We start from the raw sequence: 27,137 nt of genomic DNA, 5'->3' as shown, positions 1-27,137 counted from the left end.
TTGCTTTGGGAGCTTTGTAGCAGGCGAAGAGGCGTAGGGCTGTCCCTCCAGTGCACACTTCGATGCCCAAGGCGTACATCGTCCCTAGCGATGTAGTCTGGATAGGCGTGTGTACAATTCTCCTCTTGACAAGTACCGCGAGGCCTCTAAAGGGCTGGTTGCTCACATCCGAGCGTTCATCCTTGCGGTATGTGTGGTAGTTTGCAAACTTCAGTCGATCCGAGTCTGTGGCGTGGGTCTCTGATATGAGAGCCACGTCTATGTCCTGCTCTTGCAGGAGGGTTTGAAACAGCAGTTGCTTGTTTCTGAGCCCGTTGGCATTCCAGTGAATAACACGGAGTTTGTTATTCATTGCGGTTGAGCAGGAGGGTGATGCCCTGTAATATTACAGGCACTGGGTCACGGTCTTCTAGCAGGGCGCTAAGTACCCCTTGCAGAATTGTGATGGCGGTTTTGATAACTTCTTTATCTTTGCCAGTGGTTGTTGCTTTCGACCGCGTGTGTGTCGCGGTGGTGGCAGCTGGTTTATGTGCCGGCGCTGGCGCCGGTGCAGGTGTGGGTGCAGGCGCAGGTGCGACTTTTGTGGTCGCACTGGGCTTGCTCTCCGGAGCAGGTTTGTTTGCCTTGCTCTTCTTTTTGGGGCGTCGTTTCTTCTTCCCGGTGCTCGAGTTTCGAGCTGTGGGAGCGTTCGCTGGAGCCATGAGCGAGGTCGCTGGCTCTGGTGCAGGTGCAGGTGCGGGTGCGGGTGCAGGTGGTGAGACTGCGTCCGCAGTCTTCTTTGCTGGCGCGGATAGGGCGATGGTGCCCGCTCTGCGGTGTTTGGCCTCCCTTTTGTAGACCGGGCAGGCCGTGTTGTTGGCCGTGTGTGCGCCTCCGCAGTTGGCACACGTCGGTGGGTCCTCCCTTTTCCGCTCGCAATCCTTTGCGAGGTGTTCACCTCCGCATCGGACGCATGCTGGCGGTCGGTGGCAGCAGTGAGACGAGTGTCTGAACTGCTGGCATCTATGGCATTGTGCGGGGCCTTTCTTCCCTCGCCATGCATCTATCTTGATGCCGGTCATACACAGCAACTCCGTTACTTCGTATATCGCCGGCGTCAGTCCAGGGGTTTTCTTCAATTGGGTGAAATACATGCACCCTGGGCGGCCTTTCCTGGCCTGGATCTGCTTGACCACTTCTGGTTCGAACCCTAGTTCGCGCAGCTCTTCTTCGACCTCTTCGGCCGTGGTGTTGTATGGTAGCCCTCTGATGGCTACTTTCAGGCTCTTTTCAGCCGGTAATGAGTAGGAGAACCATGAGACGTTCTCCTCTCTTTCTAATGTTGTGAGGTACCGCTGTATGATGCGGTACTCCTCCTCGGAGGTTGGCGAGAAACGCACTCCTTTTTGGTATGGGCGTGCGCTCGGGGGTCGTCCGAGTTTTTGCTTGAGCACACGGAAGTGGTGTGCCCAATTCGGGAGACTCTCCACCACGAGTGGTGGGTATCTCGGCTTTTTTGCAGCCGGATTTTTGGCGGTAGGCTTCTCTACGCTTGCTGTAGCGGTGGCCTTCACTGGCCTGGTGGCGGGCTCCTTTTCTTGGACCTGCGCCTTTGCGCGGAGCGCACTGGCGTAGTCCATGGGTCTTGCCTCTGGACACCTTCTCTTCAGCTCCGTGGCGTCCTCTTCGGACGACGTGGAGTGGCTCCTCCTGAGCGCGTTGGGTTGCACGTCGATCTCCATGCTGTGCACAGAAAGAGAGCAGGTGGGTTTGGGTTGCGTTACACGCATACTTGCCAGATGTTCCGGCGCTGGCTTGACTTGCACAACAACGCTACGTGTTGGCATGTCCGGGGTTGTAGTGGGCGGCGCTGCGGTGCTCCCGCTCTCGTCCTCGCTGCTCGACTGCTGGCTGCGACCTCGGGAGAGGTCCACCTGCAGGGACGGCGAGTGGTGGGGGCCGGTGACCGGTCGGACGACGCGATGGTGTGACCGCGACCGGTCTCTCCTTTCGCTCGTCGTTGGCGACCTGGAGTGCGTCCTGCGAAATTCTCGTCTGAAGATTGCTACGTCTGAGTCCTCCTCTGGACCCATTACAGGTCCAGATTTGGGCTCAGCGCTAGTCGGCCGGCTCATGCTGCGGATCCCGTGAGGGGTCGTTAGCGAGCAACGGCTAACTATGTACTGAGCGAAAGCTCGGTATGATTTGGTATTCCGCCGCGAATTAACGCGGTTGTAACAAGCAGCGCGCCAAGGCACACTGTTATTACAGGAAAAAGTCTCGGGTCAGAGCTGAGTAGTGTAGTGCACTGCTCGGCTGCTAAACCAAGACTGACATACCGCTTCGAACTCTCGGATTTTGTTTAAATAAGGCCCGCGCGGCACGCGTAGCGTTCGCGCATACGGTGCGGCATACAGACGCAGAACTCTATCGACCAATCAGAAACGATCGTCGCGCTTAGTACGAGAGGGGGAGGGGCGGGGAGGGGAGGAGGTAAGTTTGTGTGTTATTCGGTACCTCGCACTCCCCTGCCTCATCACCCCCGATCATCAGAGTCGTTCCGATTGGTATACGAGTCGCTCGTTATTAGAAAATATAATAAATAACCACAAAAAAAAAAAAAAATAATAATAATAATATAATAATTATAGACAAATATTATTTATTACTAACCATAAATAATATTATATATATATATATATATATATATATATATATATATATATATCATGTCTCTATATAGACGACTACTACTGTTGTTGTTACATTATTATTATGAATGATTCGATTCATATGAATCGAAATATTAGTAATTAGTAATAATTATCGTAAATAAATAAATATATAATAAAATAATTTCATTTCATATCTATTATATCGTCGTCGGAGTTGTATGATCGCGCGTTTAATAGTAGCAGTAGCAGTGTGTGTGTTGTAAAATATCTAATAATATTAGAATAAAGACGTCATAATCGCTTAGGAAACTTAACATTTTTCTATGTATATAAGATATATTTTGTGGCCCTGAAAAGGGCCTTTTTAATCGTCACAACACGATGAAGAACGAGGTCGTACGATCGTTCGCATGTATCGTCATCAAAATTTTATAAATTCGACGATGACGACGACGACGTCGACGACGACCGTGTCTCATCGTCACACTACACGCGGTGTGTTTAAGCCTTCTTCTCGGTCTTCTTGGGTAGAAGTACGGCTTGGATGTTAGGTAGGACTCCACCTTGTGCGATAGTCACGCCCGAGAGTAACTTGTTCAGCTCCTCGTCGTTACGGATCGCCAACTGTAGATGTCTCGGTATGATCCTGGTCTTCTTGTTGTCGCGGGCGGCGTTGCCGGCCAACTCGAGTACTTCAGCGGCTAGGTATTCCATGACGGCCGCGAGATACACGGGTGCACCGGCACCGACGCGCTCTGCGTAGTTACCCTTCCTGAGCAGTCTGTGTATACGTCCTACCGGAAACTGTAGACCGGCACGGTTCGAACGCGACTTTGCCTTCCCCTTGACTTTGCCTCCTTTACCGCGACCGGACATGATTATAGAGAATTAATGAAAAATTAGCAACGCAAATATAAATATGAGAGAGAGAGAGAGCGGTACGCGTGCGTACGGCTCGAGAGCGCGGTGAACAGTAAAACACTCAAGGTTTTTTTTTTTTTTTTTTTTTTGTATCTGTGGTTGTGTATTGCTGTTGGCCCTACTGGCCTTTACAGCGTCACCGAACGTTGGGGCGAGTGCTAAGACTCTGCCTTGAGGTGAACCCTTTTGGGCTCGAAAATGACGTTCGTCCTGAGGGTGTCTCCTATGAGATCGCACCTCGGCTCAGAACGTAGTCGGTGGGGTGTGAATTTAAGCACTGAATGAATTTACTGACGTCACGGCCGTCTCCGTGACGTCGCTAATCTGGGTCCTCGTTTCCGCCGGCGGAAACGCTGTGAGTGTGAGTTGTGTAGTGTGCTGGTTTTCCCTACTACTAGTGGTGCGTTTGCGATAGTGAAGCTATCGTCGTTGTCGTTCAGGACGTGCATAGGTCGCCTGAGTCTGTTGGGTAGATTACCTCTTAGGGAGGTGTACTGACATGCTTGTGCTATCAGCGGATTGCTGTGTTGTTTGGCTCTCTCAAAATACGCCGTGGAGAGTATTTTCAGATGTTTCGCGATCGAATCGATGTCGAAGTCTTTATGTAGGTCGACGTTACGTATGTACCACGGCGAGTCCGTGGCGATACGAAGGAAAACACTCAAGGTAGTCCGTCAGCTTTTTATATACTCGAGACGTAGTCACGTCAATCGGTGCGGTGGTATCGAGAGAGACTCTGACTCTGTTTGATTGTATTGAAATTGTAAATTGTTAAATTTCTGTTTCTTATTAGTGTATACAGTATAGTATTAAGATTACGACGATGAATGATGTCGAGTTTCGGGAGAGTCGGGCAGTCGGGCGGGGCGGGACGGGGGGTGTCGGAATTCGAATGCGAATAGAAAAATGAAGTAAAAATTATATATATATATATTATTTTTTTTGTAATAAAGAAAGGAAGGAATGAAATAAAAAATAATATTATTAAAGTGAAATTAGTCGGGCGCGCGGGTCGCGTGTCCTTTTAGTGTTTCGTGTGCGATAATGACAAAGATCGGTAGGTCAGTCAGTTTGTTTGTTTGTTTGTATGTATGTATGTATGTATGTTTGTTTTTTTTTTTTTTTTTTTGTTTTGTTTGTATGTTTCTGAAATGAAAAAAAAAAGAAAAAAAAAAAAAAAAGAAAAGAAATAAAATTGTGCTATTCTCTCTATGATAAAGGTATGTGGATACTTTCGTATAATTTTATTATTATTATTTCTTTATTATATATGTGTGTGTATATATATATTTTTGTAATATATTCCGATATACCTACGCTTTTTATAAATTTAGAAATTATTCGTCGTATCGTTCGAAACTTTAACTCATTTTATTCGTCGTCGTAGCATTGTAAAAAAGAAAAATTAACGCACGACGACGAATATATTCGTTTATTATGAAACTTATGTTAGCCCTGAAAAGGGCTTTTTGTCGTGCGATTTACGCGCCGCACACGCTTGCATCGTCATCGTCACAGTGTTCGTCGCCGTCGTCTTATTCGTCTTCGTCGAAGCGATCGGATTGGACGAATGTATGTCGTCGATGATGTTGGTGTTGTTGTTTTTGTTTTGGTTTTTTTTTTTTGATGATACTTTTGAAAGATGTCATCGTTATTATCACCGCTGCGGCGGCTGCATGCGGCTTACTTTTTAGCGGCGGCTGAGGCGGCCTTCTTGGCTGCCGGTTTCGACTTCGGCGTAGCGGCGGCGGCCTTCTTAGGTTTCGGCGCTTTAGGTTTCTTAGTCGGCGGTTTCGCGGTCTTCTTCGCCTTCGATGCGGCGCCCTTCGCCTTCGAAGGAGCGGCCGCCGCGACGGCCTTCTTAGCGGGTGCCGGTTTCTTTTTAGCGGCTGCAGCTTTTTTATCCTTTATCGTCGCCTTCGCTTTCGATTTGGACGGCGACGACGCCGCCGCCGCCGCCGCACCGGAGGACGCACCGCCGGCGGCCGCTTTCTTGCCCGCGGCGCCGCCCTTGCCGCCGACTGGAGCGGAAGAAGCCGCCTTTTTCGACTTACCCGAAGCGGCCGAAGATGCGGCCTTGCCGCCGGACGCGCCTCCGACTCCGGCACCCGCCGGTTTCTTCGAAGCGGACGATTTCGACTCTAGTTTGAACGAACCCGATGCGCCCTTGCCCTTCGTCTGTATGAGTGCGCCCGATTCGACGGCGCTCTTGAGATACTTTCTAATGAACGGTGCCAATTTCTCAGAATCGACTTTGTATTGAGCCGCGATGTATTTCTTGATCGCCTGAAGCGAAGAACCGCTACGTTCCTTCAACTCTTTGATGGCGCTGTTCACCATTTCCGATGTTTTAGGATGAGTCGGTTTCGCCTTAGGTTTCTTCGCGGCGGCGCCACCGGCGGCGGCCGCGGACGCCTTCGGTTTCTTCGCAGGGGTCGCCGGTGCTGGGGCTTCGGTCGCTACAGCTGTGTCGGCCATTTTTATTTTATTTTTTATATTAACTCAATTCACAAAAACTAATAAACGTGATGCACGATATACGTATGTATATTACGTTCAATAAACTAAACGAGAGAGAGAGATAGAGAGTGTCGACGCGGCGGAGAGGTCGCTAGTGGTAAGTGGAGTCCGAGCAATACCGTAAGGAGAACCGCGATGTCGCTAGACAATTTCTCGTACGAACGCTTAAAACTTTTCACTAACAGGTATCATTTCGAATACGATATTTATATAATGTAAAGTATTTTTTGAACGTTCTATTACATAAAAAGATACCTCTTGAACCTATCGATCGTTCGAAAGCCGAATTCGTAGCATAGTTCGACGAAGATGAGTACGAATCGCGTTTAAATTCGTTATAGTTCTAGACGCGTACCTCGAGCCTCGTTTAAAAGTTATTTTATTCTATTAAAATCGTTTTAAACGTTTCGTTCTAACGACAGATTGAAAGCGAAGATACCTCACTGATAATGTATAAAAGCGCAACTCTTATTCGATAATTTACTAACAATTTTAGCGTGTTGCAAGTCGACGTTCGTAAAACACGCTACTATGCGAGTCGGCATACGAAGCACGAGAAAACGTAGTCTGATATGCGAATTCGTATCGAATAATATTAATATATAATCTATTACGATAGATAATTAATAAGAGTTTCGAAAGATAGTTTAAACAATAAAAATAATCTACAGTAACCGTGTACATTTACGTGACGCCGAGCTTCTTCGCGGCGTATGATATAAGGTTCGCGGCGCGTTCGTAGCGCGTGAAGTAGAGCCGAGAGAACGACGTCGACGTGGACGTGGACGTTTTATCATATATAAAAACATTTAAAGTATATAATTTTTCATATCTATACATTCGTATTGTAAATATAAATATATTTGCATCGATTGTACGCACTCATTGAGATACATGGTAGAGTCTATTCTATGTTAACGATGAGATACGAACGTATCCGTTGTATATACTAATAATTATAATGAACAATAATCGTTTATTTATATTATATTTCATTTAATAACAATTTTCTTACTCATTGTATTGTATTATATATATTATGAAAAGACGTCATTGATCGATTGAAACGAGCATTTTTGTATATATAAACAGATCCATATGCGGCCCTGAAAAGGGCCTTTTTTATATTTAGTTTTCGCAGTATTGTATTTGTAAATTTTTGATTTAATTACAAAAAAAAAACATCGAAAACATTTTAACCGCCGAAACCGTACAGAGTACGTCCCTGACGTTTCAGGGCGTACACTACGTCCATGGCGGTGACGGTCTTCCTCTTCGCGTGCTCGGTGTAGGTGACGGCGTCGCGGATTACGTTCTCGAGGAACACTTTGAGGACACCGCGAGTCTCTTCGTATATCAGACCGGATATACGTTTCACACCGCCTCTGCGTGCGAGACGACGGATGGCCGGTTTCGTGATACCTTGGATGTTATCACGGAGCACTTTCCTGTGTCGCTTCGCGCCTCCTTTCCCCAGACCCTTTCCACCTTTACCGCGACCGGTCATTTTCTTGTCTTCGGTTTGTCTTGTTTAATCTGAACGGCAAAGAAAGACGTACAGAAATCCGTCCGCTGTCGATCAGAGACGATCACTTTATGGTAGTCTCGTCGTTCTACGCTCGACTGATATATAAGCGCTCGACTAACTACACACGTATGCGTGCGTTCGCTCCGTGTGCGAAAGAGATGGCGATATCTAAGTGCCATTAGATAGAAAGAGAAAGACTGAGAGAGACAGCGTGCAGTCGAAAAAGCTATGGTAGGGATGGCGGCCGAGGGGATGGGGTAAGGGGGGAGTTCATGTATGTGTCTTGTTTATCGGGAGAATGGGGGGGGGGGGTGAGATATTTTTGTGTTCTTCAAAATTGATATCTTTGCAATAATATTTAATATTTACAATTATGCTCTTAACGATCAATATATCGTCATAAGATCGTAATAATATATGTAATCACACATACACTCACCTCTCACGTTCTCGTATTCGATTGAAATATACATATTTATTTACAATAATAGTATAAAATACACAACGTTTACGTATGTGCGTATTGATATTTCGAATTATGTGTAACGTGTTTATGATAATTTTGATATAAAAATAATTATTGTTATTTGTGAGTAGGTTTTTCGTGACGACTTTGTTACGTTTGAAACGGACGACGAAAAAAAAAAAAAAAATTTTTTTTTCTTTGTTTTTAGATATATATGCGGCCCTGAAAAGGGCCTTTTTGAATATGTTTACTTGCAGTCTATCTGCATATGATACTGCGTATATTATTATTATTTATTTTTTTCTATACGTAGAATTGTGCAAATGAGACTGCGACGACGACGACGCAGACGCAATTAGGCACGTTCTCCTCGGATCCTGCGCGCCAATTGAATATCCTTAGGCATGATCGTCACACGCTTAGCGTGGATAGCGCACAGGTTCGTGTCTTCGAAGAGACCGACGAGATAAGCTTCGCTTGCTTCCTGCAGGGCCATTACGGCGGAACTCTGGAAACGGAGATCGGTCTTGAAGTCTTGAGCGATCTCACGAACGAGACGCTGGAATGGCAGTTTGCGGATCAGAAGCTCAGTGCTCTTCTGGTAACGACGGATCTCACGAAGGGCGACCGTACCGGGTCTGTAACGATGAGGTTTCTCGATGTAACGAGGAGATTTGTTGTTATTAATAATATTTACATATAAATCGATTAGATGATATAAACATTCTAAATTTTAAAATAATATATTAATGATTTCAGCTTTAAGTCTATTCGTATAGTAATCATGATCATAGAGATGCGGTCGGTGGGGTAGGGGAGGGAGGAATATTTTTCGTATCGTTTTAAAACGAGAACCTAATAACACTCTCCCCCTCTCCCTCTACTCTCCGCCCCTCTCGTACTAAGCGCGACGATCGTTTCTGATTGGTCGATAGAGTTCTGCGTCTGTATGCCGCACCGTATGCGCGAACGCTACGCGTGCCGCGCGGGCCTTATTTAAACAAAATCCGAGAGTACGAAACGATACTCTCCAGTTTCGCTTGCGCTCCCGTACGGTTCGCACGTGTATCACACGAGATTAAGTTTCGATTGCATTATTGTGAATTATTATTATAATTATTGCACATACGTAAACGTTGTGTATTTTATACTATTATTGTAAATAAATATGTATATTTCAATCGAATACGAGAACGTGAGAGGTGAGTGTATGTGTGATTACATATATTATTACGATCTTATGACGATATATTGATCGTTAAGAGCATAATTGTAAATATTAAATATTATTGCAAAGATATCAATTTTGAAGAACACAAAAATATCTCACCCCCCCCCCCCCATTCTCCCGATAAACAAGACACATACATGAACTCCCCCCTTACCCCATCCCCTCGGCCGCCATCCCTACCATAGCTTTTTCGACTGCACGCTGTCTCTATCAGTCTTTCTCTTTCTATCTAATGGCACTTAGATATCGCCATCTCTTTCGCACACGGAGCGAACGACACGCATACGTGTGTAGTTAGTCGAGCGCTTATATATCAGTCGAGCGTAGAACGACGAGACTACCATAAAGTGATCGTCTCTGATCGACAGCGGACGGATTTCTGTACGTCTTTCTTTGCCGTTCAGATTAAACAAGACAAACCGAAGACAAGATCATGTCCGGTCGCGGTAAAGGAGGCAAAGTCAAGGGGAAGGCAAAGTCGCGTTCGAACCGTGCCGGTCTACAGTTTCCGGTCGGACGTATACACAGACTCCTCAGGAAGGGTAACTACGCAGAGCGCGTCGGTGCCGGTGCACCCGTGTATCTCGCGGCCGTCATGGAATACCTAGCCGCTGAAGTACTCGAGTTGGCCGGCAACGCCGCCCGCGACAACAAGAAGACCAGGATCATACCGAGACATCTACAGTTGGCGATCCGTAACGACGAGGAGCTGAACAAGTTGCTCTCGGGCGTGACTATCGCACAAGGTGGCGTCCTACCTAACATCCAAGCCGTACTTCTGCCCAAGAAGACCGAGAAGAAGGCTTAAACACTTGTGTGCGGTGACGTTGCGGAACGGTCGTCGTCGTCGTCGTCGTCGTTATTGTAGTCATCAAATTTGTTATTATATACATTGCGATGTTACATGCGAACGATCGAACGAACGAACTCGTTCTTCATCGTGATAACGAATAAAAAGGCCCTTTTCAGGGCCACAAAATATATCTGATATGCATTAAAAAATGTTATGTTTCCTAAACGATTATGACGTCTCGACGTTGATTACATGTCATTCGATATTTTATACGCACCATTTAAACGCTCGTTGAACTCTTTAGTTGAACGTAGAGAATCACTACTAACACTAACACTACTACTGCTGCTGCTGCTATTACAGTGTACGCTACGACGATAGAATATATATACACATTAAAATTATTTTATTATTTACGATAATTATTAAATAATATTTCGATCTAAAATTTTCAATCATCATAATAACTATAACTGTCTGAGCTGTCTGTCTTATAGAGAGATGATATATTTTATTTGTTGTTATTAATAATATTTACATATAAATCGATTAGATGATATAAACATTCTAAATTTTAAAATAATATATTAATGATTTCAGCTTTAAGTCTATTCGTATAGTAATCATGATCATAGAGATGCGGTCGGTGGGGTAGGGGAGGGAGGAATATTTTTCGTATCGTTTTAAAACGAGAACCTAATAACACTCTCCCCCTCTCCCTCTACTCTCCGCCCCTCTCGTACTAAGCGCGACGATCGTTTCTGATTGGTCGATAGAGTTCTGCGTCTGTATGCCGCACCGTATGCGCGAACGCTACGCGTGCCGCGCGGGCCTTATTTAAACAAAATCCGAGAGTACGAAACGATACTCTCCAGTTTCGCTTGCGCTCCCGTACGGTTCGCACGTGTATCACACGAGATTAAGTTTCGATTGCATTATTGTGAATTTGTTTATTCGTCATCATGCCGCCTAAGACTAGCGGAAAGGCCGCCAAGAAATCGGGCAAAGCTCAGAAGAACATCTCCAAGTCGGACAAGAAGAAGAAGAAGCATAAGAGGAAGGAGAGCTACGCAATCTACATTTACAAAGTACTGAAACAGGTACATCCCGACACCGGTATCTCGAGTAAGGCCATGTCGATCATGAACTCTTTCGTGAACGATATCTTCGAGCGCATCGCCGCCGAGGCTTCTCGTCTCGCTCACTACAACAAGCGATCGACGATCACCTCGAGGGAGGTGCAGACTTCGGTGAGGCTTCTTCTGCCCGGCGAGCTCGCCAAGCACGCCGTGAGCGAAGGTACTAAGGCCGTAACGAAGTACACGAGCTCCAAGTAAACGAAGCCGTAGTAGAACGCTACGATTTATGAAGGAGATAATAATAAAAAGGCCCTTTTCAGGGCCACAAAGAGTTTCGATAAACAATAATTTAAAGTTTCAAACGATTTAGCCGTCGTTTATTATTATTATTATTATTATCATCAAATAACAATAATACTACATGTTTATTTATTAACATATTTAATCGATTAATTATACACATATATAATACACACATACATACTCTGATAAGATTCCTAATTATTAACATATACAAAAACAGTTTTCTTTTCTTTACTAGTCTTGAATCGAATTTTAATTAGAGATATATAATATATTTGATCGTCGTAGTTACCTTCCTGTAGAGCTGTAGCGCTGTAAGCTCGAAGCCGCCGCCGTACTGTCGATTCCGTCGATCTTCTCATTCATTTCGATCTCGTATCATATATATCCTGCGTTTAACTCGTTCGACGTAGGCCGATGATATCTGAAAGAATAATAATATTAATTCATTAAAAATATATCTAATAATAATAATAATAATAACAACAACTCAAACATGAATTTTTCGCATCGATCAGTGAACGCGTGAGAGAGAACGTGCATAGCGTAGAGAGAGAGAGAGACGGATATATCGAATCGTCATCGCGGCGGTCCCTCTAGCCGTAGTAGAACTCGTATATAAGCTAACGTTCCTTTACAAAAATTTTAATCCGTCGACTACGTTCCCTTCGTGCGGACGTGTCTAGAGACGTCTCTAAGTTTGTCATAATAAATTTTCGTTTCGTGCGTGTTCGTTCATTCATCGTCAAGGATGGCTCGTACTAAGCAGACGGCCCGAAAATCTACCGGTGGTAAGGCACCGCGCAAGCAGCTCGCCACCAAGGCGGCTCGCAAGAGCGCTCCTGCCACGGGAGGTGTGAAGAAACCTCATCGTTACAGACCCGGTACGGTCGCCCTTCGTGAGATCCGTCGTTACCAGAAGAGCACTGAGCTTCTGATCCGCAAACTGCCATTCCAGCGTCTCGTTCGTGAGATCGCTCAAGACTTCAAGACCGATCTCCGTTTCCAGAGTTCCGCCGTAATGGCCCTGCAGGAAGCAAGCGAAGCTTATCTCGTCGGTCTCTTCGAAGACACGAACCTGTGCGCTATCCACGCTAAGCGTGTGACGATCATGCCTAAGGATATTCAATTGGCGCGCAGGATCCGAGGAGAACGTGCCTAATTGCGTCTGCGTCGTCGTCGTCGCAGTCTCATTTGCACAATTCTACGTATAGAAAAAAATAAATAATAATAATATACGCAGTATCATATGCAGATAGACTGCAAGTAAACATATTCAAAAAGGCCCTTTTCAGGGCCGCATATATATCTAAAAACAAAGAAAAAAAAAATTTTTTTTTTTTTTTCGTCGTCCGTTTCAAACGTAACAAAGTCGTCACGAAAAACCTACTCACAAATAACAATAATTATTTTTATATCAAAATTATCATAAACACGTTACACATAATTCGAAATATCAATACGCACATACGTAAACGTTGTGTATTTTATACTATTATTGTAAATAAATATGTATATTTCAATCGAATACGAGAACGTGAGAGGTGAGTGTATGTGTGATTACATATATTATTACGATCTTATGACGATATATTGATCGTTAAGAGCATAATTGTAAATATTAAATATTATTGCAAAGATATCAATTTTGAAGAACACAAAAATATCTCACCCCCCCCCCCCCCCCATTCTCCCGATAAACAAGACACATACATGAACTCCCCCCTTACCCCATCCCCTCGGCCGCCATCCCTACCATAGCTTTTTCGACTGCACGCTGTCTCTATCAGTCTTTCTCTTTCTATCTAATGGCACTTAGATATCGCCATCTCTTTCGCACACGGAGCGAACGACACGCATACGTGTGTAGTTAGTCGAGCGCTTATATATCAGTCGAGCGTAGAACGACGAGACTACCATAAAGTGATCGTCTCTGATCGACAGCGGACGGATTTCTGTACGTCTTTCTTTGCCGTTCAGATTAAACAAGACAAACCGAAGACAAGAAAATGACCGGTCGCGGTAAAGGTGGAAAGGGTCTGGGGAAAGGAGGCGCGAAGCGACACAGGAAAGTGCTCCGTGATAACATCCAAGGTATCACGAAACCGGCCATCCGTCGTCTCGCACGCAGAGGCGGTGTGAAACGTATATCCGGTCTGATATACGAAGAGACTCGCGGTGTCCTCAAAGTGTTCCTCGAGAACGTAATCCGCGACGCCGTCACCTACACCGAGCACGCGAAGAGGAAGACCGTCACCGCCATGGACGTAGTGTACGCCCTGAAACGTCAGGGACGTACTCTGTACGGTTTCGGCGGTTAAAATGTTTTCGATGTTTTATTTTGAAAAATTATACAAAAAAAAATTAATAATTTACAAATAATACTGCGAAAACTAAATATAAAAAAGGCCCTTTTCAGGGCCGCATATGGATCTGTTTATACATACTACATACACATTGAATACTCGTTTCAATCGTTCAATGACGTCTATTAAACATAATAACATAATACATATTAATAATAATACGAATATAAGAGTAAGAGCTCTAAGCGTGTAAAACGATCGTATAGATAAGATACGATGACGACTACGACGTAATACCGACCGATCGTTAACGTAGAATATACTTTACCATGCATCTGAATGAGTGTGTAATTTAATTTATTTAATTTTAAATTTCTGTTTACAATTCAAACGTTATTATATATGACTAATTATTCGTCTTCGTCGTCGTCGTCGTCGTCGTTCTTTCGGCTCTACTTCACGCGCTACGAACGCGCCTCCAACAATATTTCGCACGCCTCGAGGCTCGCCTCTAAACGTAGCTCTTACACTAGATTACTGTAGATTATTTTTATTATTTATACGATACTGTGGTCTCTCTTTCGAAACACGTATTATTTATCTATCGTAATAGTTTATATTTTATATATTATTCGATAAGTATTCACATATCAGACAACATTTTCTCGTGCTTCTTATATCGACTCGCGTAGTAGTGTGTTTTACGAACGTCGACTTGGAACACGCTAAAATTGTTAGTAAATTATCGAATAAGAGTTGCGCTTTTATACATTATCAGTGAGGTATCTTCGCTTTCAATATGTCGATAGAACGAAACGTTTAAAACTATTTTAATAGAATAAAATAACTTTTAAACGAGGCTCTAGGTACGCGACTAGAACTATAACGAATTTAAACGCGATTCGTACACATCGTTGTCGAACTGTGCTACGAATTCGACTTTCAAACGATCGATAGGTTCAAGAGGTATCTTTTTGTGTTATAGAACGGTCAAAAACTACTTTAAATTATATAAATATCGCATTCGAAAAGATACCTGTTAGTGAAAAGTTTTAAGCGTTCGTACGAGAAATTGTCTAGCGACATCGCGGTTCTCCTTACGGTATTGCTCGGACTCGACTTACCACTAGCGACCTCTCCGCCGCGTCGATCTCCGTCCGATATCAGACACGTTTTATATCGTTATACGTTGTTATCCCACGGTACAACTGCTACTACAACTATTAATATTTATCTTTCGTGTGATTGTGTAGTGAGTTTATTAAATAAAATAAAATAAAATGGCCGACACAGCTATAGCAACCGAAGCGCCGGCACCGGCGACCCCTGCGAAGAAACCGAAGGCGTCCGCGGCCGCCGCCGGTGGCGCCGCCGCCAAGAAACCGAAGGCGAAACCTACTCATCCTAAAACATCCGAAATGGTGAACAGCGCCATCAAAGAGTTGAAGGAACGTAGCGGTTCGTCGCTTCAGGCGATCAAGAAATACATCGCGGCTCAATACAAAGTCGATTCTGAGAAATTGGCTCCGTTCATCAGAAAGTATCTCAAGAGCGCCGTCGAATCGGGTGCACTGATACAGACGAAGGGCAAGGGCGCATCGGGTTCGTTCAAACTAGAGTCGAAATCGTCCGCTTCGAAGAAACCGGCGGGTGCCGGAATCGGAGGCGCGTCCGGCGGCAAGGCCGCATCCTCGGCCGCTTCGGGTAAGTCGAAGAAGGCGACGTCCTCCGCTCCCGTCGCCGGCAAGGGCGCCGCCGCGGGCAAGAAAGCGGCCGCCGGCGGTGCGTCGTCCGGTGCGGCGGCGGCGGCGTCATCGCCGTCCAAATCGAAGGCGAAGGCGACGATAAAGGATAAGAAAGCTGCAGCCGCTAAAAAGAAACCGGCAGCCGCTAAGAAGGCCGTCGCGGCGGCCGCTCCTTCGAAGGCGAAGGGCGCCGCATCGAAGGCGAAGAAGACTGCGAAACCGCCGACTAAGAAACCTAAAGCCCCGAAACCGAAGAAGGCCGCCGCCGCTACGCCGAAGTCGAAACCGACAGCTAAGAAAGCATCCGCCGCCGCCGCTAAAAAGTAAGTCGCCTGCAGCCGCCGCAGCGGTGATAATAACGATGACATCTTTCAAAAGTGTCATCATCATCATCTACAACAACAACAACAACAAAAAAAAAAAAACAACATCATCGATGACATACATTTGTCCGATCCCATCGCGTCGACGACGACGACGACGACGACGACGAAGACTGTGACGATGACGATGACGATGCAAGCGTGTGCGGCGCGTAAATCGCACGACAAAAAGCCCTTTTCAGGGCTAACATAAGTTTCACATAATAAACGAATATATTCGTCGTCGTGCGTAATAATCTACGACGACGACGACGAATAAGATGAGTTAAAGTTTCGAACGATACGATGAACAATTCCAAAACTAATTCTAAATTTATAAAATATAAAACGTAAACGGAAAGAAAAAAAAATAAAAAAAATTTAATATTATATGATAAAAATATCCACATACCTCATTATCCATCTATAATATTTACAATCATAGAGATGGAGCAGCACACTCGAACGTCTTCAATTAAATTAAATTCAACAAACAAACAAACAAACAAACATACGTACGTACATGTTTATTATTATTATATTTTATCTTTATCAAAATATATCGCTCGCACGCGAAACACGAAAAGGACACACCACCCGCGCGCCCGACTAATTTCACTTTATTAATATTATTTTTTATTTCGTTGTTATGACTCTTCCTTTCTTTATCTCTTTCTTTCTTTGTTCAAAAAAAAAAAAAAAAAATTAAATAAATATATACAATTTTTACTTCATTTTTCTATTCGCATTCGCATTTCGAAACCCCCCGACCCGCCCCGCCCCGCCCCGCCCGACTGCCCGACTCTCCCGAAACTCGACATCATTCATCGTCGTAATCTTAATACTATACTGTATACACTAATAAGAAACAGAAATTTAACAATTTACAATTTCAATACAATCAAACAGAGTCAGAGTCTCTCTCGATACCACCGCACCGATAGACGCGACTACGTTCCGAGTATAAAAAGGGGACGGAGTAACGCGACCGTTTTACTGTTCACCGCGCTCCCGAGCCGTACGCACGCGTTCCGCTCTCTCATATTTATATTTGCGTTGCTAATTTTTCATTAATTCTCTATAATCATGTCCGGTCGCGGTAAAGGAGGCAAAGTCAAGGGGAAGGCAAAGTCGCGTTCGAACCGTGCCGGTCTACAGTTTCCGGTCGGACGTATACACAGACTCCTCAGGAAGGGTAACTACGCAGAGCGCGTCGGTGCCGGTGCACCCGTGTATCTCGCGGCCGTCATGGAATACCTAGCCGCTGAAGTACTCGAGTTGGCCGGCAACGCCGCCCGCGACAACAAGAAGACCAGGATCATACCGAGACATCTACAGTTGGCGATCCGTAACGACGAGGAGCTGAACAAGTTGCTCTCGGGCGTGACTATCGCACAAGGTGGCGTCCTACCTAACATCCAAGCCGTACTTCTGCCCAAGAAGACCGAGAAGAAGGCTTAAACACTTGTGTGCGGTGACGTTGCGGAACGGTCGTCGTCGTCGTCGTCGTCGTTATTGTAGTCATCAAATTTGTTATTATATACATTGCGATGTTACATGCGAACGATCGAACGAACGAACTCGTTCTTCATCGTGATAACGAATAAAAAGGCCCTTTTCAGGGCCACAAAATATATCTGATATGCATTAAAAAATGTTATGTTTCCTAAACGATTATGACGTCTCGACGTTGATTACATGTCATTCGATATTTTATACGCACCATTTAAACGCTCGTTGAACTCTTTAGTTGAACGTAGAGAATCACTACTAACACTAACACTACTACTGCTGCTGCTGCTATTACAGTGTACGCTACGACGATAGAATATATATACACATTAAAATTATTTTATTATTTACGATAATTATTAAATAATATTTCGATCTAAAATTTTCAATCATCATAATAACTATAACTGTCTGAGCTGTCTGTCTTATAGAGAGATGATATATTTTATTTGTTGTTATTAATAATATTTACATATAAATCGATTAGATGATATAAACATTCTAAATTTTAAAATAATATATTAATGATTTCAGCTTTAAGTCTATTCGTATAGTAATCATGATCATAGAGATGCGGTCGGTGGGGTAGGGGAGGGAGGAATATTTTTCGTATCGTTTTAAAACGAGAACCTAATAACACTCTCCCCCTCTCCCTCTACTCTCCGCCCCTCTCGTACTAAGCGCGACGATCGTTTCTGATTGGTCGATAGAGTTCTGCGTCTGTATGCCGCACCGTATGCGCGAACGCTACGCGTGCCGCGCGGGCCTTATTTAAACAAAATCCGAGAGTACGAAACGATACTCTCCAGTTTCGCTTGCGAGCATCGAACCAGAGGTAGTCCCTACGGGGACTCATCCTACTGGACTCGGCTGCATCCAGGACGCCTACCTGCAGAAAAGCCCATGATCGCTGGTCGCTCGCTGGACCTCCCCGAACGGGGTCTCATCCGGTGCGCTTGATCGAATCATGAGTAATTCTGCAGAACCGGACAGGAGTGTCACACTAGCTGGACGCACTGAAACACCATCAGATCACATTCCAGACCTAAAGACGACGCCAACAACGCCAGGACAACTCACCAAAAGGAACACCACTGACGCAAAACCAGCGCCAGTTCCAACAAATCACCCGGCTCCTACAAAGAGCCGTACCCGACGAACCGGTCTGTACAATAGCGTCTCACCGCGGCCGACCGAAAGGAAATCCCAAGCGGGACTTATCCTGACGGCCCCGACCGCGAGCGAGGCGTCTAGACTACGTTTTCCACCCACGACCGCAGGTCGCTCGCTGGACCTCCCCGAACGGGGTCTCATCCGGTGCGCTTGATCGGATCGTGGGAGTCTACGCGGTCACGGACCAGACTCGCCGAAACAAACCACAACAACACAGAACACCGACAACCCGTCAGAATGCCGAATACCGCTTCTTCTCCACTCTCTCTACTTGCCACCCTCACCCATCTGCAGCCTTCACCGCCAACGATGGAACTTGATCTCAACGAGACACGCATACGCAAACACACACTTGGCAGCAGCAAGATGTCTCCGAACCTTCCTTCTGTACCACGACATCTGTCGTGCGCAGACATTCACAGAGCAGGTCGTTCGCTGGACCTCCCCTTACGGGGTCTCATCCGGTGCGCTTGATCGCTCTGAGAATGTACGGAGGACCAAGAGATGTCTGCAGCACACGCCACTAGGGTACTTCCACTGGAATTACCCGACCTCAACGACCCGTCCGTAGTAACGGGCAAATCACCCGGCTCCTACAAAGAGCCGTACCCGACGAACCGGTCTGTACAATAGCGTCTCACCGCGGCCGACCGAAAGGAAATCCCAAGCGGGACTTATCCTGACGGCCCCGACCGAGAGCGAGGCGTCTAGACTACGTTTTTTCACCCACGACCGCAGGTCGCTCGCTGGACCTCCCCGAACGGGGTCTCATCCGGTGCGCTTGATCGGATCGTGGGAGTCTACGCGGTCACGGACCGGACTCGCCGAAACAAACCACAACAACACAGAACACCGACAACCTGTCAGAATGCCGAATACCACTTCTTCTCCACTCTTCTCTACCAACCACCCTCACCCATCTGCAGCCTTCACCGCCAGCGACGGAACTTGATCTCAACGAGACACGAATACGCAACACACATTTGGCAGCAGCAAGATGTCTCCGAACCCTCCCTCTGTACCACGACATCTGTCGTGCGCAGACATTCGCAGAGCAGGTCGTTCGCTGGACCTCCCCTTACGGGGTCTCATCCGGTGCGCTTGATCGCTCTGAGAATGTACGGAGGACCACTCTCCCCCTCTCCCTCTACTCTCCGCCCCTCTCGTACTAAGCGCGACGATCGTTTCTGATTGGTCGATAGAGTTCTGCGTCTGTATGCCGCACCGTATGCGCGAACGCTACGCGTGCCGCGCGGGCCTTATTTAAACAAAATCCGAGAGTACGAAACGATACTCTCCAGTTTCGCTTGCGCTCCCGTACGGTTCGCACGTGTATCACACGAGATTAAGTTTCGATTGCATTATTGTGAATTTGTTTATTCGTCATCATGCCGCCTAAGACTAGCGGAAAGGCCGCCAAGAAATCGGGCAAAGCTCAGAAGAACATCTCCAAGTCGGACAAGAAGAAGAAGAAGCATAAGAGGAAGGAGAGCTACGCAATCTACATTTACAAAGTACTGAAACAGGTACATCCCGACACCGGTATCTCGAGTAAGGCCATGTCGATCATGAACTCTTTCGTGAACGATATCTTCGAGCGCATCGCCGCCGAGGCTTCTCGTCTCGCTCACTACAACAAGCGATCGACGATCACCTCGAGGGAGGTGCAGACTTCGGTGAGGCTTCTTCTGCCCGGCGAGCTCGCCAAGCACGCCGTGAGCGAAGGTACTAAGGCCGTAACGAAGTACACGAGCTCCAAGTAAACGAAGCCGTAGTAGAACGCTACGATTTATGAAGGAGATAATAATAAAAAGGCCCTTTTCAGGGCCACAAAGAGTTTCGATAAACAATAATTTAAAGTTTCAAACGATTTAGCCGTCGTTTATTATTATTATTATTATTATCATCAAATAACAATAATACTACATGTTTATTTATTAACATATTTAATCGATTAATTATACACATATATAATACACACATACATACTCTGATAAGATTCCTAATTATTAACATATACAAAAACAGTTTTCTTTTCTTTACTAGTCTTGAATCGAATTTTAATTAGAGATATATAATATATTTGATCGTCGTAGTTACCTTCCTGTAGAGCTGTAGCGCTGTAAGCTCGAAGCCGCCGCCGTACTGTCGATTCCGTCGATCTTCTCATTCATTTCGATCTCGTATCATATATATCCTGCGTTTAACTCGTTCGACGTAGGCCGATGATATCTGAAAGAATAATAATATTAATTCATTAAAAATATATCTAATAATAATAATAATAATAACAACAACTCAAACATGAATTTTTCGCATCGATCAGTGAACGCGTGAGAGAGAACGTGCATAGCGTAGAGAGAGAGAGAGACGGATATATCGAATCGTCATCGCGGCGGTCCCTCTAGCCGTAGTAGAACTCGTATATAAGCTAACGTTCCTTTACAAAAATTTTAATCCGTCGACTACGTTCCCTTCGTGCGGACGTGTCTAGAGACGTCTCTAAGTTTGTCATAATAAATTTTCGTTTCGTGCGTGTTCGTTCATTCATCGTCAAGGATGGCTCGTACTAAGCAGACGGCCCGAAAATCTACCGGTGGTAAGGCACCGCGCAAGCAGCTCGCCACCAAGGCGGCTCGCAAGAGCGCTCCTGCCACGGGAGGTGTGAAGAAACCTCATCGTTACAGACCCGGTACGGTCGCCCTTCGTGAGATCCGTCGTTACCAGAAGAGCACTGAGCTTCTGATCCGCAAACTGCCATTCCAGCGTCTCGTTCGTGAGATCGCTCAAGACTTCAAGACCGATCTCCGTTTCCAGAGTTCCGCCGTAATGGCCCTGCAGGAAGCAAGCGAAGCTTATCTCGTCGGTCTCTTCGAAGACACGAACCTGTGCGCTATCCACGCTAAGCGTGTGACGATCATGCCTAAGGATATTCAATTGGCGCGCAGGATCCGAGGAGAACGTGCCTAATTGCGTCTGCGTCGTCGTCGTCGCAGTCTCATTTGCACAATTCTACGTATAGAAAAAAATAAATAATAATAATATACGCAGTATCATATGCAGATAGACTGCAAGTAAACATATTCAAAAAGGCCCTTTTCAGGGCCGCATATATATCTAAAAACAAAGAAAAAAAAAATTTTTTTTTTTTTTTCGTCGTCCGTTTCAAACGTAACAAAGTCGTCACGAAAAACCTACTCACAAATAACAATAATTATTTTTATATCAAAATTATCATAAACACGTTACACATAATTCGAAATATCAATACGCACATACGTAAACGTTGTGTATTTTATACTATTATTGTAAATAAATATGTATATTTCAATCGAATACGAGAACGTGAGAGGTGAGTGTATGTGTGATTACATATATTATTACGATCTTATGACGATATATTGATCGTTAAGAGCATAATTGTAAATATTAAATATTATTGCAAAGATATCAATTTTGAAGAACACAAAAATATCTCACCCCCCCCCCCCCCCCATTCTCCCGATAAACAAGACACATACATGAACTCCCCCCTTACCCCATCCCCTCGGCCGCCATCCCTACCATAGCTTTTTCGACTGCACGCTGTCTCTATCAGTCTTTCTCTTTCTATCTAATGGCACTTAGATATCGCCATCTCTTTCGCACACGGAGCGAACGACACGCATACGTGTGTAGTTAGTCGAGCGCTTATATATCAGTCGAGCGTAGAACGACGAGACTACCATAAAGTGATCGTCTCTGATCGACAGCGGACGGATTTCTGTACGTCTTTCTTTGCCGTTCAGATTAAACAAGACAAACCGAAGACAAGAAAATGACCGGTCGCGGTAAAGGTGGAAAGGGTCTGGGGAAAGGAGGCGCGAAGCGACACAGGAAAGTGCTCCGTGATAACATCCAAGGTATCACGAAACCGGCCATCCGTCGTCTCGCACGCAGAGGCGGTGTGAAACGTATATCCGGTCTGATATACGAAGAGACTCGCGGTGTCCTCAAAGTGTTCCTCGAGAACGTAATCCGCGACGCCGTCACCTACACCGAGCACGCGAAGAGGAAGACCGTCACCGCCATGGACGTAGTGTACGCCCTGAAACGTCAGGGACGTACTCTGTACGGTTTCGGCGGTTAAAATGTTTTCGATGTTTTATTTTGAAAAATTATACAAAAAAAAATTAATAATTTACAAATAATACTGCGAAAACTAAATATAAAAAAGGCCCTTTTCAGGGCCGCATATGGATCTGTTTATACATACTACATACACATTGAATACTCGTTTCAATCGTTCAATGACGTCTATTAAACATAATAACATAATACATATTAATAATAATACGAATATAAGAGTAAGAGCTCTAAGCGTGTAAAACGATCGTATAGATAAGATACGATGACGACTACGACGTAATACCGACCGATCGTTAACGTAGAATATACTTTACCATGCATCTGAATGAGTGTGTAATTTAATTTATTTAATTTTAAATTTCTGTTTACAATTCAAACGTTATTATATATGACTAATTATTCGTCTTCGTCGTCGTCGTCGTCGTCGTTCTTTCGGCTCTACTTCACGCGCTACGAACGCGCCTCCAACAATATTTCGCACGCCTCGAGGCTCGCCTCTAAACGTAGCTCTTACACTAGATTACTGTAGATTATTTTTATTATTTATACGATACTGTGGTCTCTCTTTCGAAACACGTATTATTTATCTATCGTAATAGTTTATATTTTATATATTATTCGATAAGTATTCACATATCAGACAACATTTTCTCGTGCTTCTTATATCGACTCGCGTAGTAGTGTGTTTTACGAACGTCGACTTGGAACACGCTAAAATTGTTAGTAAATTATCGAATAAGAGTTGCGCTTTTATACATTATCAGTGAGGTATCTTCGCTTTCAATATGTCGATAGAACGAAACGTTTAAAACTATTTTAATAGAATAAAATAACTTTTAAACGAGGCTCTAGGTACGCGACTAGAACTATAACGAATTTAAACGCGATTCGTACACATCGTTGTCGAACTGTGCTACGAATTCGACTTTCAAACGATCGATAGGTTCAAGAGGTATCTTTTTGTGTTATAGAACGGTCAAAAACTACTTTAAATTATATAAATATCGCATTCGAAAAGATACCTGTTAGTGAAAAGTTTTAAGCGTTCGTACGAGAAATTGTCTAGCGACATCGCGGTTCTCCTTACGGTATTGCTCGGACTCGACTTACCACTAGCGACCTCTCCGCCGCGTCGATCTCCGTCCGATATCAGACACGTTTTATATCGTTATACGTTGTTATCCCACGGTACAACTGCTACTACAACTATTAATATTTATCTTTCGTGTGATTGTGTAGTGAGTTTATTAAATAAAATAAAATAAAATGGCCGACACAGCTATAGCAACCGAAGCGCCGGCACCGGCGACCCCTGCGAAGAAACCGAAGGCGTCCGCGGCCGCCGCCGGTGGCGCCGCCGCCAAGAAACCGAAGGCGAAACCTACTCATCCTAAAACATCCGAAATGGTGAACAGCGCCATCAAAGAGTTGAAGGAACGTAGCGGTTCGTCGCTTCAGGCGATCAAGAAATACATCGCGGCTCAATACAAAGTCGATTCTGAGAAATTGGCTCCGTTCATCAGAAAGTATCTCAAGAGCGCCGTCGAATCGGGTGCACTGATACAGACGAAGGGCAAGGGCGCATCGGGTTCGTTCAAACTAGAGTCGAAATCGTCCGCTTCGAAGAAACCGGCGGGTGCCGGAATCGGAGGCGCGTCCGGCGGCAAGGCCGCATCCTCGGCCGCTTCGGGTAAGTCGAAGAAGGCGACGTCCTCCGCTCCCGTCGCCGGCAAGGGCGCCGCCGCGGGCAAGAAAGCGGCCGCCGGCGGTGCGTCGTCCGGTGCGGCGGCGGCGGCGTCATCGCCGTCCAAATCGAAGGCGAAGGCGACGATAAAGGATAAGAAAGCTGCAGCCGCTAAAAAGAAACCGGCAGCCGCTAAGAAGGCCGTCGCGGCGGCCGCTCCTTCGAAGGCGAAGGGCGCCGCATCGAAGGCGAAGAAGACTGCGAAACCGCCGACTAAGAAACCTAAAGCCCCGAAACCGAAGAAGGCCGCCGCCGCTACGCCGAAGTCGAAACCGACAGCTAAGAAAGCATCCGCCGCCGCCGCTAAAAAGTAAGTCGCCTGCAGCCGCCGCAGCGGTGATAATAACGATGACATCTTTCAAAAGTGTCATCATCATCATCTACAACAACAACAACAACAAAAAAAAAAAAACAACATCATCGATGACATACATTTGTCCGATCCCATCGCGTCGACGACGACGACGACGACGACGACGAAGACTGTGACGATGACGATGACGATGCAAGCGTGTGCGGCGCGTAAATCGCACGACAAAAAGCCCTTTTCAGGGCTAACATAAGTTTCACATAATAAACGAATATATTCGTCGTCGTGCGTAATAATCTACGACGACGACGACGAATAAGATGAGTTAAAGTTTCGAACGATACGATGAACAATTCCAAAACTAATTCTAAATTTATAAAATATAAAACGTAAACGGAAAGAAAAAAAAATAAAAAAAATTTAATATTATATGATAAAAATATCCACATACCTCATTATCCATCTATAATATTTACAATCATAGAGATGGAGCAGCACACTCGAACGTCTTCAATTAAATTAAATTCAACAAACAAACAAACAAACAAACATACGTACGTACATGTTTATTATTATTATATTTTATCTTTATCAAAATATATCGCTCGCACGCGAAACACGAAAAGGACACACCACCCGCGCGCCCGACTAATTTCACTTTATTAATATTATTTTTTATTTCGTTGTTATGACTCTTCCTTTCTTTATCTCTTTCTTTCTTTGTTCAAAAAAAAAAAAAAAAAATTAAATAAATATATACAATTTTTACTTCATTTTTCTATTCGCATTCGCATTTCGAAACCCCCCGACCCGCCCCGCCCCGCCCCGCCCGACTGCCCGACTCTCCCGAAACTCGACATCATTCATCGTCGTAATCTTAATACTATACTGTATACACTAATAAGAAACAGAAATTTAACAATTTACAATTTCAATACAATCAAACAGAGTCAGAGTCTCTCTCGATACCACCGCACCGATAGACGCGACTACGTTCCGAGTATAAAAAGGGGACGGAGTAACGCGACCGTTTTACTGTTCACCGCGCTCCCGAGCCGTACGCACGCGTTCCGCTCTCTCATATTTATATTTGCGTTGCTAATTTTTCATTAATTCTCTATAATCATGTCCGGTCGCGGTAAAGGAGGCAAAGTCAAGGGGAAGGCAAAGTCGCGTTCGAACCGTGCCGGTCTACAGTTTCCGGTCGGACGTATACACAGACTCCTCAGGAAGGGTAACTACGCAGAGCGCGTCGGTGCCGGTGCACCCGTGTATCTCGCGGCCGTCATGGAATACCTAGCCGCTGAAGTACTCGAGTTGGCCGGCAACGCCGCCCGCGACAACAAGAAGACCAGGATCATACCGAGACATCTACAGTTGGCGATCCGTAACGACGAGGAGCTGAACAAGTTGCTCTCGGGCGTGACTATCGCACAAGGTGGCGTCCTACCTAACATCCAAGCCGTACTTCTGCCCAAGAAGACCGAGAAGAAGGCTTAAACACTTGTGTGCGGTGACGTTGCGGAACGGTCGTCGTCGTCGTCGTCGTCGTTATTGTAGTCATCAAATTTGTTATTATATACATTGCGATGTTACATGCGAACGATCGAACGAACGAACTCGTTCTTCATCGTGATAACGAATAAAAAGGCCCTTTTCAGGGCCACAAAATATATCTGATATGCATTAAAAAATGTTATGTTTCCTAAACGATTATGACGTCTCGACGTTGATTACATGTCATTCGATATTTTATACGCACCATTTAAACGCTCGTTGAACTCTTTAGTTGAACGTAGAGAATCACTACTAACACTAACACTACTACTGCTGCTGCTGCTATTACAGTGTACGCTACGACGATAGAATATATATACACATTAAAATTATTTTATTATTTACGATAATTATTAAATAATATTTCGATCTAAAATTTTCAATCATCATAATAACTATAACTGTCTGAGCTGTCTGTCTTATAGAGAGATGATATATTTTATTTGTTGTTATTAATAATATTTACATATAAATCGATTAGATGATATAAACATTCTAAATTTTAAAATAATATATTAATGATTTCAGCTTTAAGTCTATTCGTATAGTAATCATGATCATAGAGATGCGGTCGGTGGGGTAGGGGAGGGAGGAATATTTTTCGTATCGTTTTAAAACGAGAACCTAATAACACTCTCCCCCTCTCCCTCTACTCTCCGCCCCTCTCGTACTAAGCGCGACGATCGTTTCTGATTGGTCGATAGAGTTCTGCGTCTGTATGCCGCACCGTATGCGCGAACGCTACGCGTGCCGCGCGGGCCTTATTTAAACAAAATCCGAGAGTACGAAACGATACTCTCCAGTT

At 44.9% G+C, this 27,137-nt stretch overlaps 13 protein-coding genes across 13 annotated transcripts; 9 read left to right on the top strand and 4 right to left on the bottom strand.

Moving 5' to 3' along the window:
* Positions 1 to 3,155: 3,155 nt before the first annotated feature.
* Positions 3,156 to 3,603, bottom strand: LOC135194370 (histone H2A). Its single transcript, XM_064219775.1, has one exon. It carries the CDS (start codon positions 3,528 to 3,530, stop codon positions 3,156 to 3,158), a length of 375 nt encoding a protein of 124 aa, XP_064075845.1. The 5' UTR covers positions 3,531 to 3,603.
* Positions 3,604 to 4,975: 1,372 nt separating this feature from the next.
* On the bottom strand, positions 4,976 to 6,053 carry LOC113403244 (histone H1B-like). Its single transcript, XM_026643712.2, has one exon. It carries the CDS (start codon positions 6,051 to 6,053, stop codon positions 5,259 to 5,261), a length of 795 nt encoding a protein of 264 aa, XP_026499497.1. The 3' UTR covers positions 4,976 to 5,258.
* Positions 6,054 to 7,290: 1,237 nt separating this feature from the next.
* LOC135193294 (histone H4) lies at positions 7,291 to 7,712 on the bottom strand. Its single transcript, XM_026643711.2, has one exon. The coding sequence runs from the start codon at positions 7,600 to 7,602 to the stop codon at positions 7,291 to 7,293; it is 312 nt and encodes a 103-aa protein (XP_026499496.1). The 5' UTR covers positions 7,603 to 7,712.
* Positions 7,713 to 8,444: 732 nt separating this feature from the next.
* LOC135194286 (uncharacterized) lies at positions 8,445 to 9,494 on the bottom strand. The gene is made up of 2 exons (XM_064219599.1): positions 9,475 to 9,494; positions 8,445 to 8,727 (listed from the first exon to the last, which is right to left on the bottom strand). Exons 1-2 carry the CDS (start codon positions 9,492 to 9,494, stop codon positions 8,445 to 8,447), a joined length of 303 nt encoding a protein of 100 aa, XP_064075669.1.
* Positions 9,495 to 9,753: 259 nt separating this feature from the next.
* LOC135194437 (histone H2A) lies at positions 9,754 to 10,130 on the top strand. The gene has a single exon (XM_064219886.1). The coding sequence runs from the start codon at positions 9,754 to 9,756 to the stop codon at positions 10,126 to 10,128; it is 375 nt and encodes a 124-aa protein (XP_064075956.1). The 3' UTR covers positions 10,129 to 10,130.
* An 874-nt stretch (positions 10,131 to 11,004) lies between these two features.
* Positions 11,005 to 11,513, top strand: LOC135194393 (histone H2B). The gene has a single exon (XM_064219803.1). It carries the CDS (start codon positions 11,076 to 11,078, stop codon positions 11,448 to 11,450), a length of 375 nt encoding a protein of 124 aa, XP_064075873.1. The 5' UTR covers positions 11,005 to 11,075; the 3' UTR covers positions 11,451 to 11,513.
* A 649-nt stretch (positions 11,514 to 12,162) lies between these two features.
* Positions 12,163 to 12,682, top strand: LOC135194367 (histone H3). The gene has a single exon (XM_064219771.1). The coding sequence runs from the start codon at positions 12,247 to 12,249 to the stop codon at positions 12,655 to 12,657; it is 411 nt and encodes a 136-aa protein (XP_064075841.1). The 5' UTR covers positions 12,163 to 12,246; the 3' UTR covers positions 12,658 to 12,682.
* Positions 12,683 to 13,227: 545 nt separating this feature from the next.
* LOC135194285 (uncharacterized) lies at positions 13,228 to 22,784 on the top strand. The gene is made up of 5 exons (XM_064219598.1): positions 13,228 to 13,811; positions 18,404 to 18,737; positions 18,830 to 19,057; positions 21,125 to 21,494; positions 22,408 to 22,784. Exons 1-5 carry the CDS (start codon positions 13,505 to 13,507, stop codon positions 22,720 to 22,722), a joined length of 1,554 nt encoding a protein of 517 aa, XP_064075668.1. The 5' UTR covers positions 13,228 to 13,504; the 3' UTR covers positions 22,723 to 22,784.
* LOC135194365 (histone H1B-like) lies at positions 14,964 to 15,971 on the top strand. Its single transcript, XM_064219769.1, has one exon. The coding sequence runs from the start codon at positions 15,082 to 15,084 to the stop codon at positions 15,871 to 15,873; it is 792 nt and encodes a 263-aa protein (XP_064075839.1). The 5' UTR covers positions 14,964 to 15,081; the 3' UTR covers positions 15,874 to 15,971.
* LOC135194369 (histone H2A) lies at positions 16,922 to 17,371 on the top strand. The gene has a single exon (XM_064219773.1). It carries the CDS (start codon positions 16,995 to 16,997, stop codon positions 17,367 to 17,369), a length of 375 nt encoding a protein of 124 aa, XP_064075843.1. The 5' UTR covers positions 16,922 to 16,994; the 3' UTR covers positions 17,370 to 17,371.
* On the top strand, positions 19,911 to 20,419 carry LOC135194373 (histone H2B). The gene has a single exon (XM_064219778.1). The coding sequence runs from the start codon at positions 19,982 to 19,984 to the stop codon at positions 20,354 to 20,356; it is 375 nt and encodes a 124-aa protein (XP_064075848.1). The 5' UTR covers positions 19,911 to 19,981; the 3' UTR covers positions 20,357 to 20,419.
* Positions 22,785 to 23,869: 1,085 nt separating the features above from the next.
* On the top strand, positions 23,870 to 24,877 carry LOC135194322 (histone H1B-like). Its single transcript, XM_064219645.1, has one exon. It carries the CDS (start codon positions 23,988 to 23,990, stop codon positions 24,777 to 24,779), a length of 792 nt encoding a protein of 263 aa, XP_064075715.1. The 5' UTR covers positions 23,870 to 23,987; the 3' UTR covers positions 24,780 to 24,877.
* A 950-nt stretch (positions 24,878 to 25,827) lies between these two features.
* Positions 25,828 to 26,277, top strand: LOC135194324 (histone H2A). The gene has a single exon (XM_064219648.1). The coding sequence runs from the start codon at positions 25,901 to 25,903 to the stop codon at positions 26,273 to 26,275; it is 375 nt and encodes a 124-aa protein (XP_064075718.1). The 5' UTR covers positions 25,828 to 25,900; the 3' UTR covers positions 26,276 to 26,277.
* Positions 26,278 to 27,137: the final 860 nt, after the last annotated feature.

Source organism: Vanessa tameamea, chromosome 29, assembly GCF_037043105.1.
Source record: "Vanessa tameamea isolate UH-Manoa-2023 chromosome 29, ilVanTame1 primary haplotype, whole genome shotgun sequence".
NCBI lineage: Eukaryota > Metazoa > Arthropoda > Insecta > Lepidoptera > Nymphalidae > Vanessa > Vanessa tameamea.
The sequence above is the reverse complement of the archived record's forward strand: the minus strand, read 5'-3'. Positions and strand labels throughout refer to the sequence as shown.

Coding starts and splice junctions, on each gene's coding strand:
- LOC135194367 (XM_064219771.1), top strand. CDS start 12,247: ATGGCTCGTACTAAGCAGACGGCCCGAAAATCTACCGGTGGTAAGGCA.
- LOC135194370 (XM_064219775.1), bottom strand. CDS start 3,530: ATGTCCGGTCGCGGTAAAGGAGGCAAAGTCAAGGGGAAGGCAAAGTCG.
- LOC135193294 (XM_026643711.2), bottom strand. CDS start 7,602: ATGACCGGTCGCGGTAAAGGTGGAAAGGGTCTGGGGAAAGGAGGCGCG.
- LOC135194393 (XM_064219803.1), top strand. CDS start 11,076: ATGCCGCCTAAGACTAGCGGAAAGGCCGCCAAGAAATCGGGCAAAGCT.
- LOC135194365 (XM_064219769.1), top strand. CDS start 15,082: ATGGCCGACACAGCTATAGCAACCGAAGCGCCGGCACCGGCGACCCCT.
- LOC135194324 (XM_064219648.1), top strand. CDS start 25,901: ATGTCCGGTCGCGGTAAAGGAGGCAAAGTCAAGGGGAAGGCAAAGTCG.
- LOC135194322 (XM_064219645.1), top strand. CDS start 23,988: ATGGCCGACACAGCTATAGCAACCGAAGCGCCGGCACCGGCGACCCCT.
- LOC135194437 (XM_064219886.1), top strand. CDS start 9,754: ATGTCCGGTCGCGGTAAAGGAGGCAAAGTCAAGGGGAAGGCAAAGTCG.
- LOC135194285 (XM_064219598.1), top strand. CDS start 13,505: ATGACCGGTCGCGGTAAAGGTGGAAAGGGTCTGGGGAAAGGAGGCGCG. Junction 18,738..18,829: donor CCCGAACGGGGTCTCATCCG/GTGCGCTTGATC, acceptor ACAACCCGTCAG/AATGCCGAATACCGCTTCTT. Junction 21,495..22,407: donor CGAACCTGTGCGCTATCCAC/GCTAAGCGTGTG, acceptor ACCGAAGACAAG/AAAATGACCGGTCGCGGTAA.
- LOC135194286 (XM_064219599.1), bottom strand. CDS start 9,494: ATGGCGGCCGAGGGGATGGG. Junction 8,728..9,474: donor ATGGCGGCCGAGGGGATGGG/GTAAGGGGGGAG, acceptor TCATCGTTACAG/ACCCGGTACGGTCGCCCTTC.
- LOC135194373 (XM_064219778.1), top strand. CDS start 19,982: ATGCCGCCTAAGACTAGCGGAAAGGCCGCCAAGAAATCGGGCAAAGCT.
- LOC135194369 (XM_064219773.1), top strand. CDS start 16,995: ATGTCCGGTCGCGGTAAAGGAGGCAAAGTCAAGGGGAAGGCAAAGTCG.
- LOC113403244 (XM_026643712.2), bottom strand. CDS start 6,053: ATGGCCGACACAGCTGTAGCGACCGAAGCCCCAGCACCGGCGACCCCT.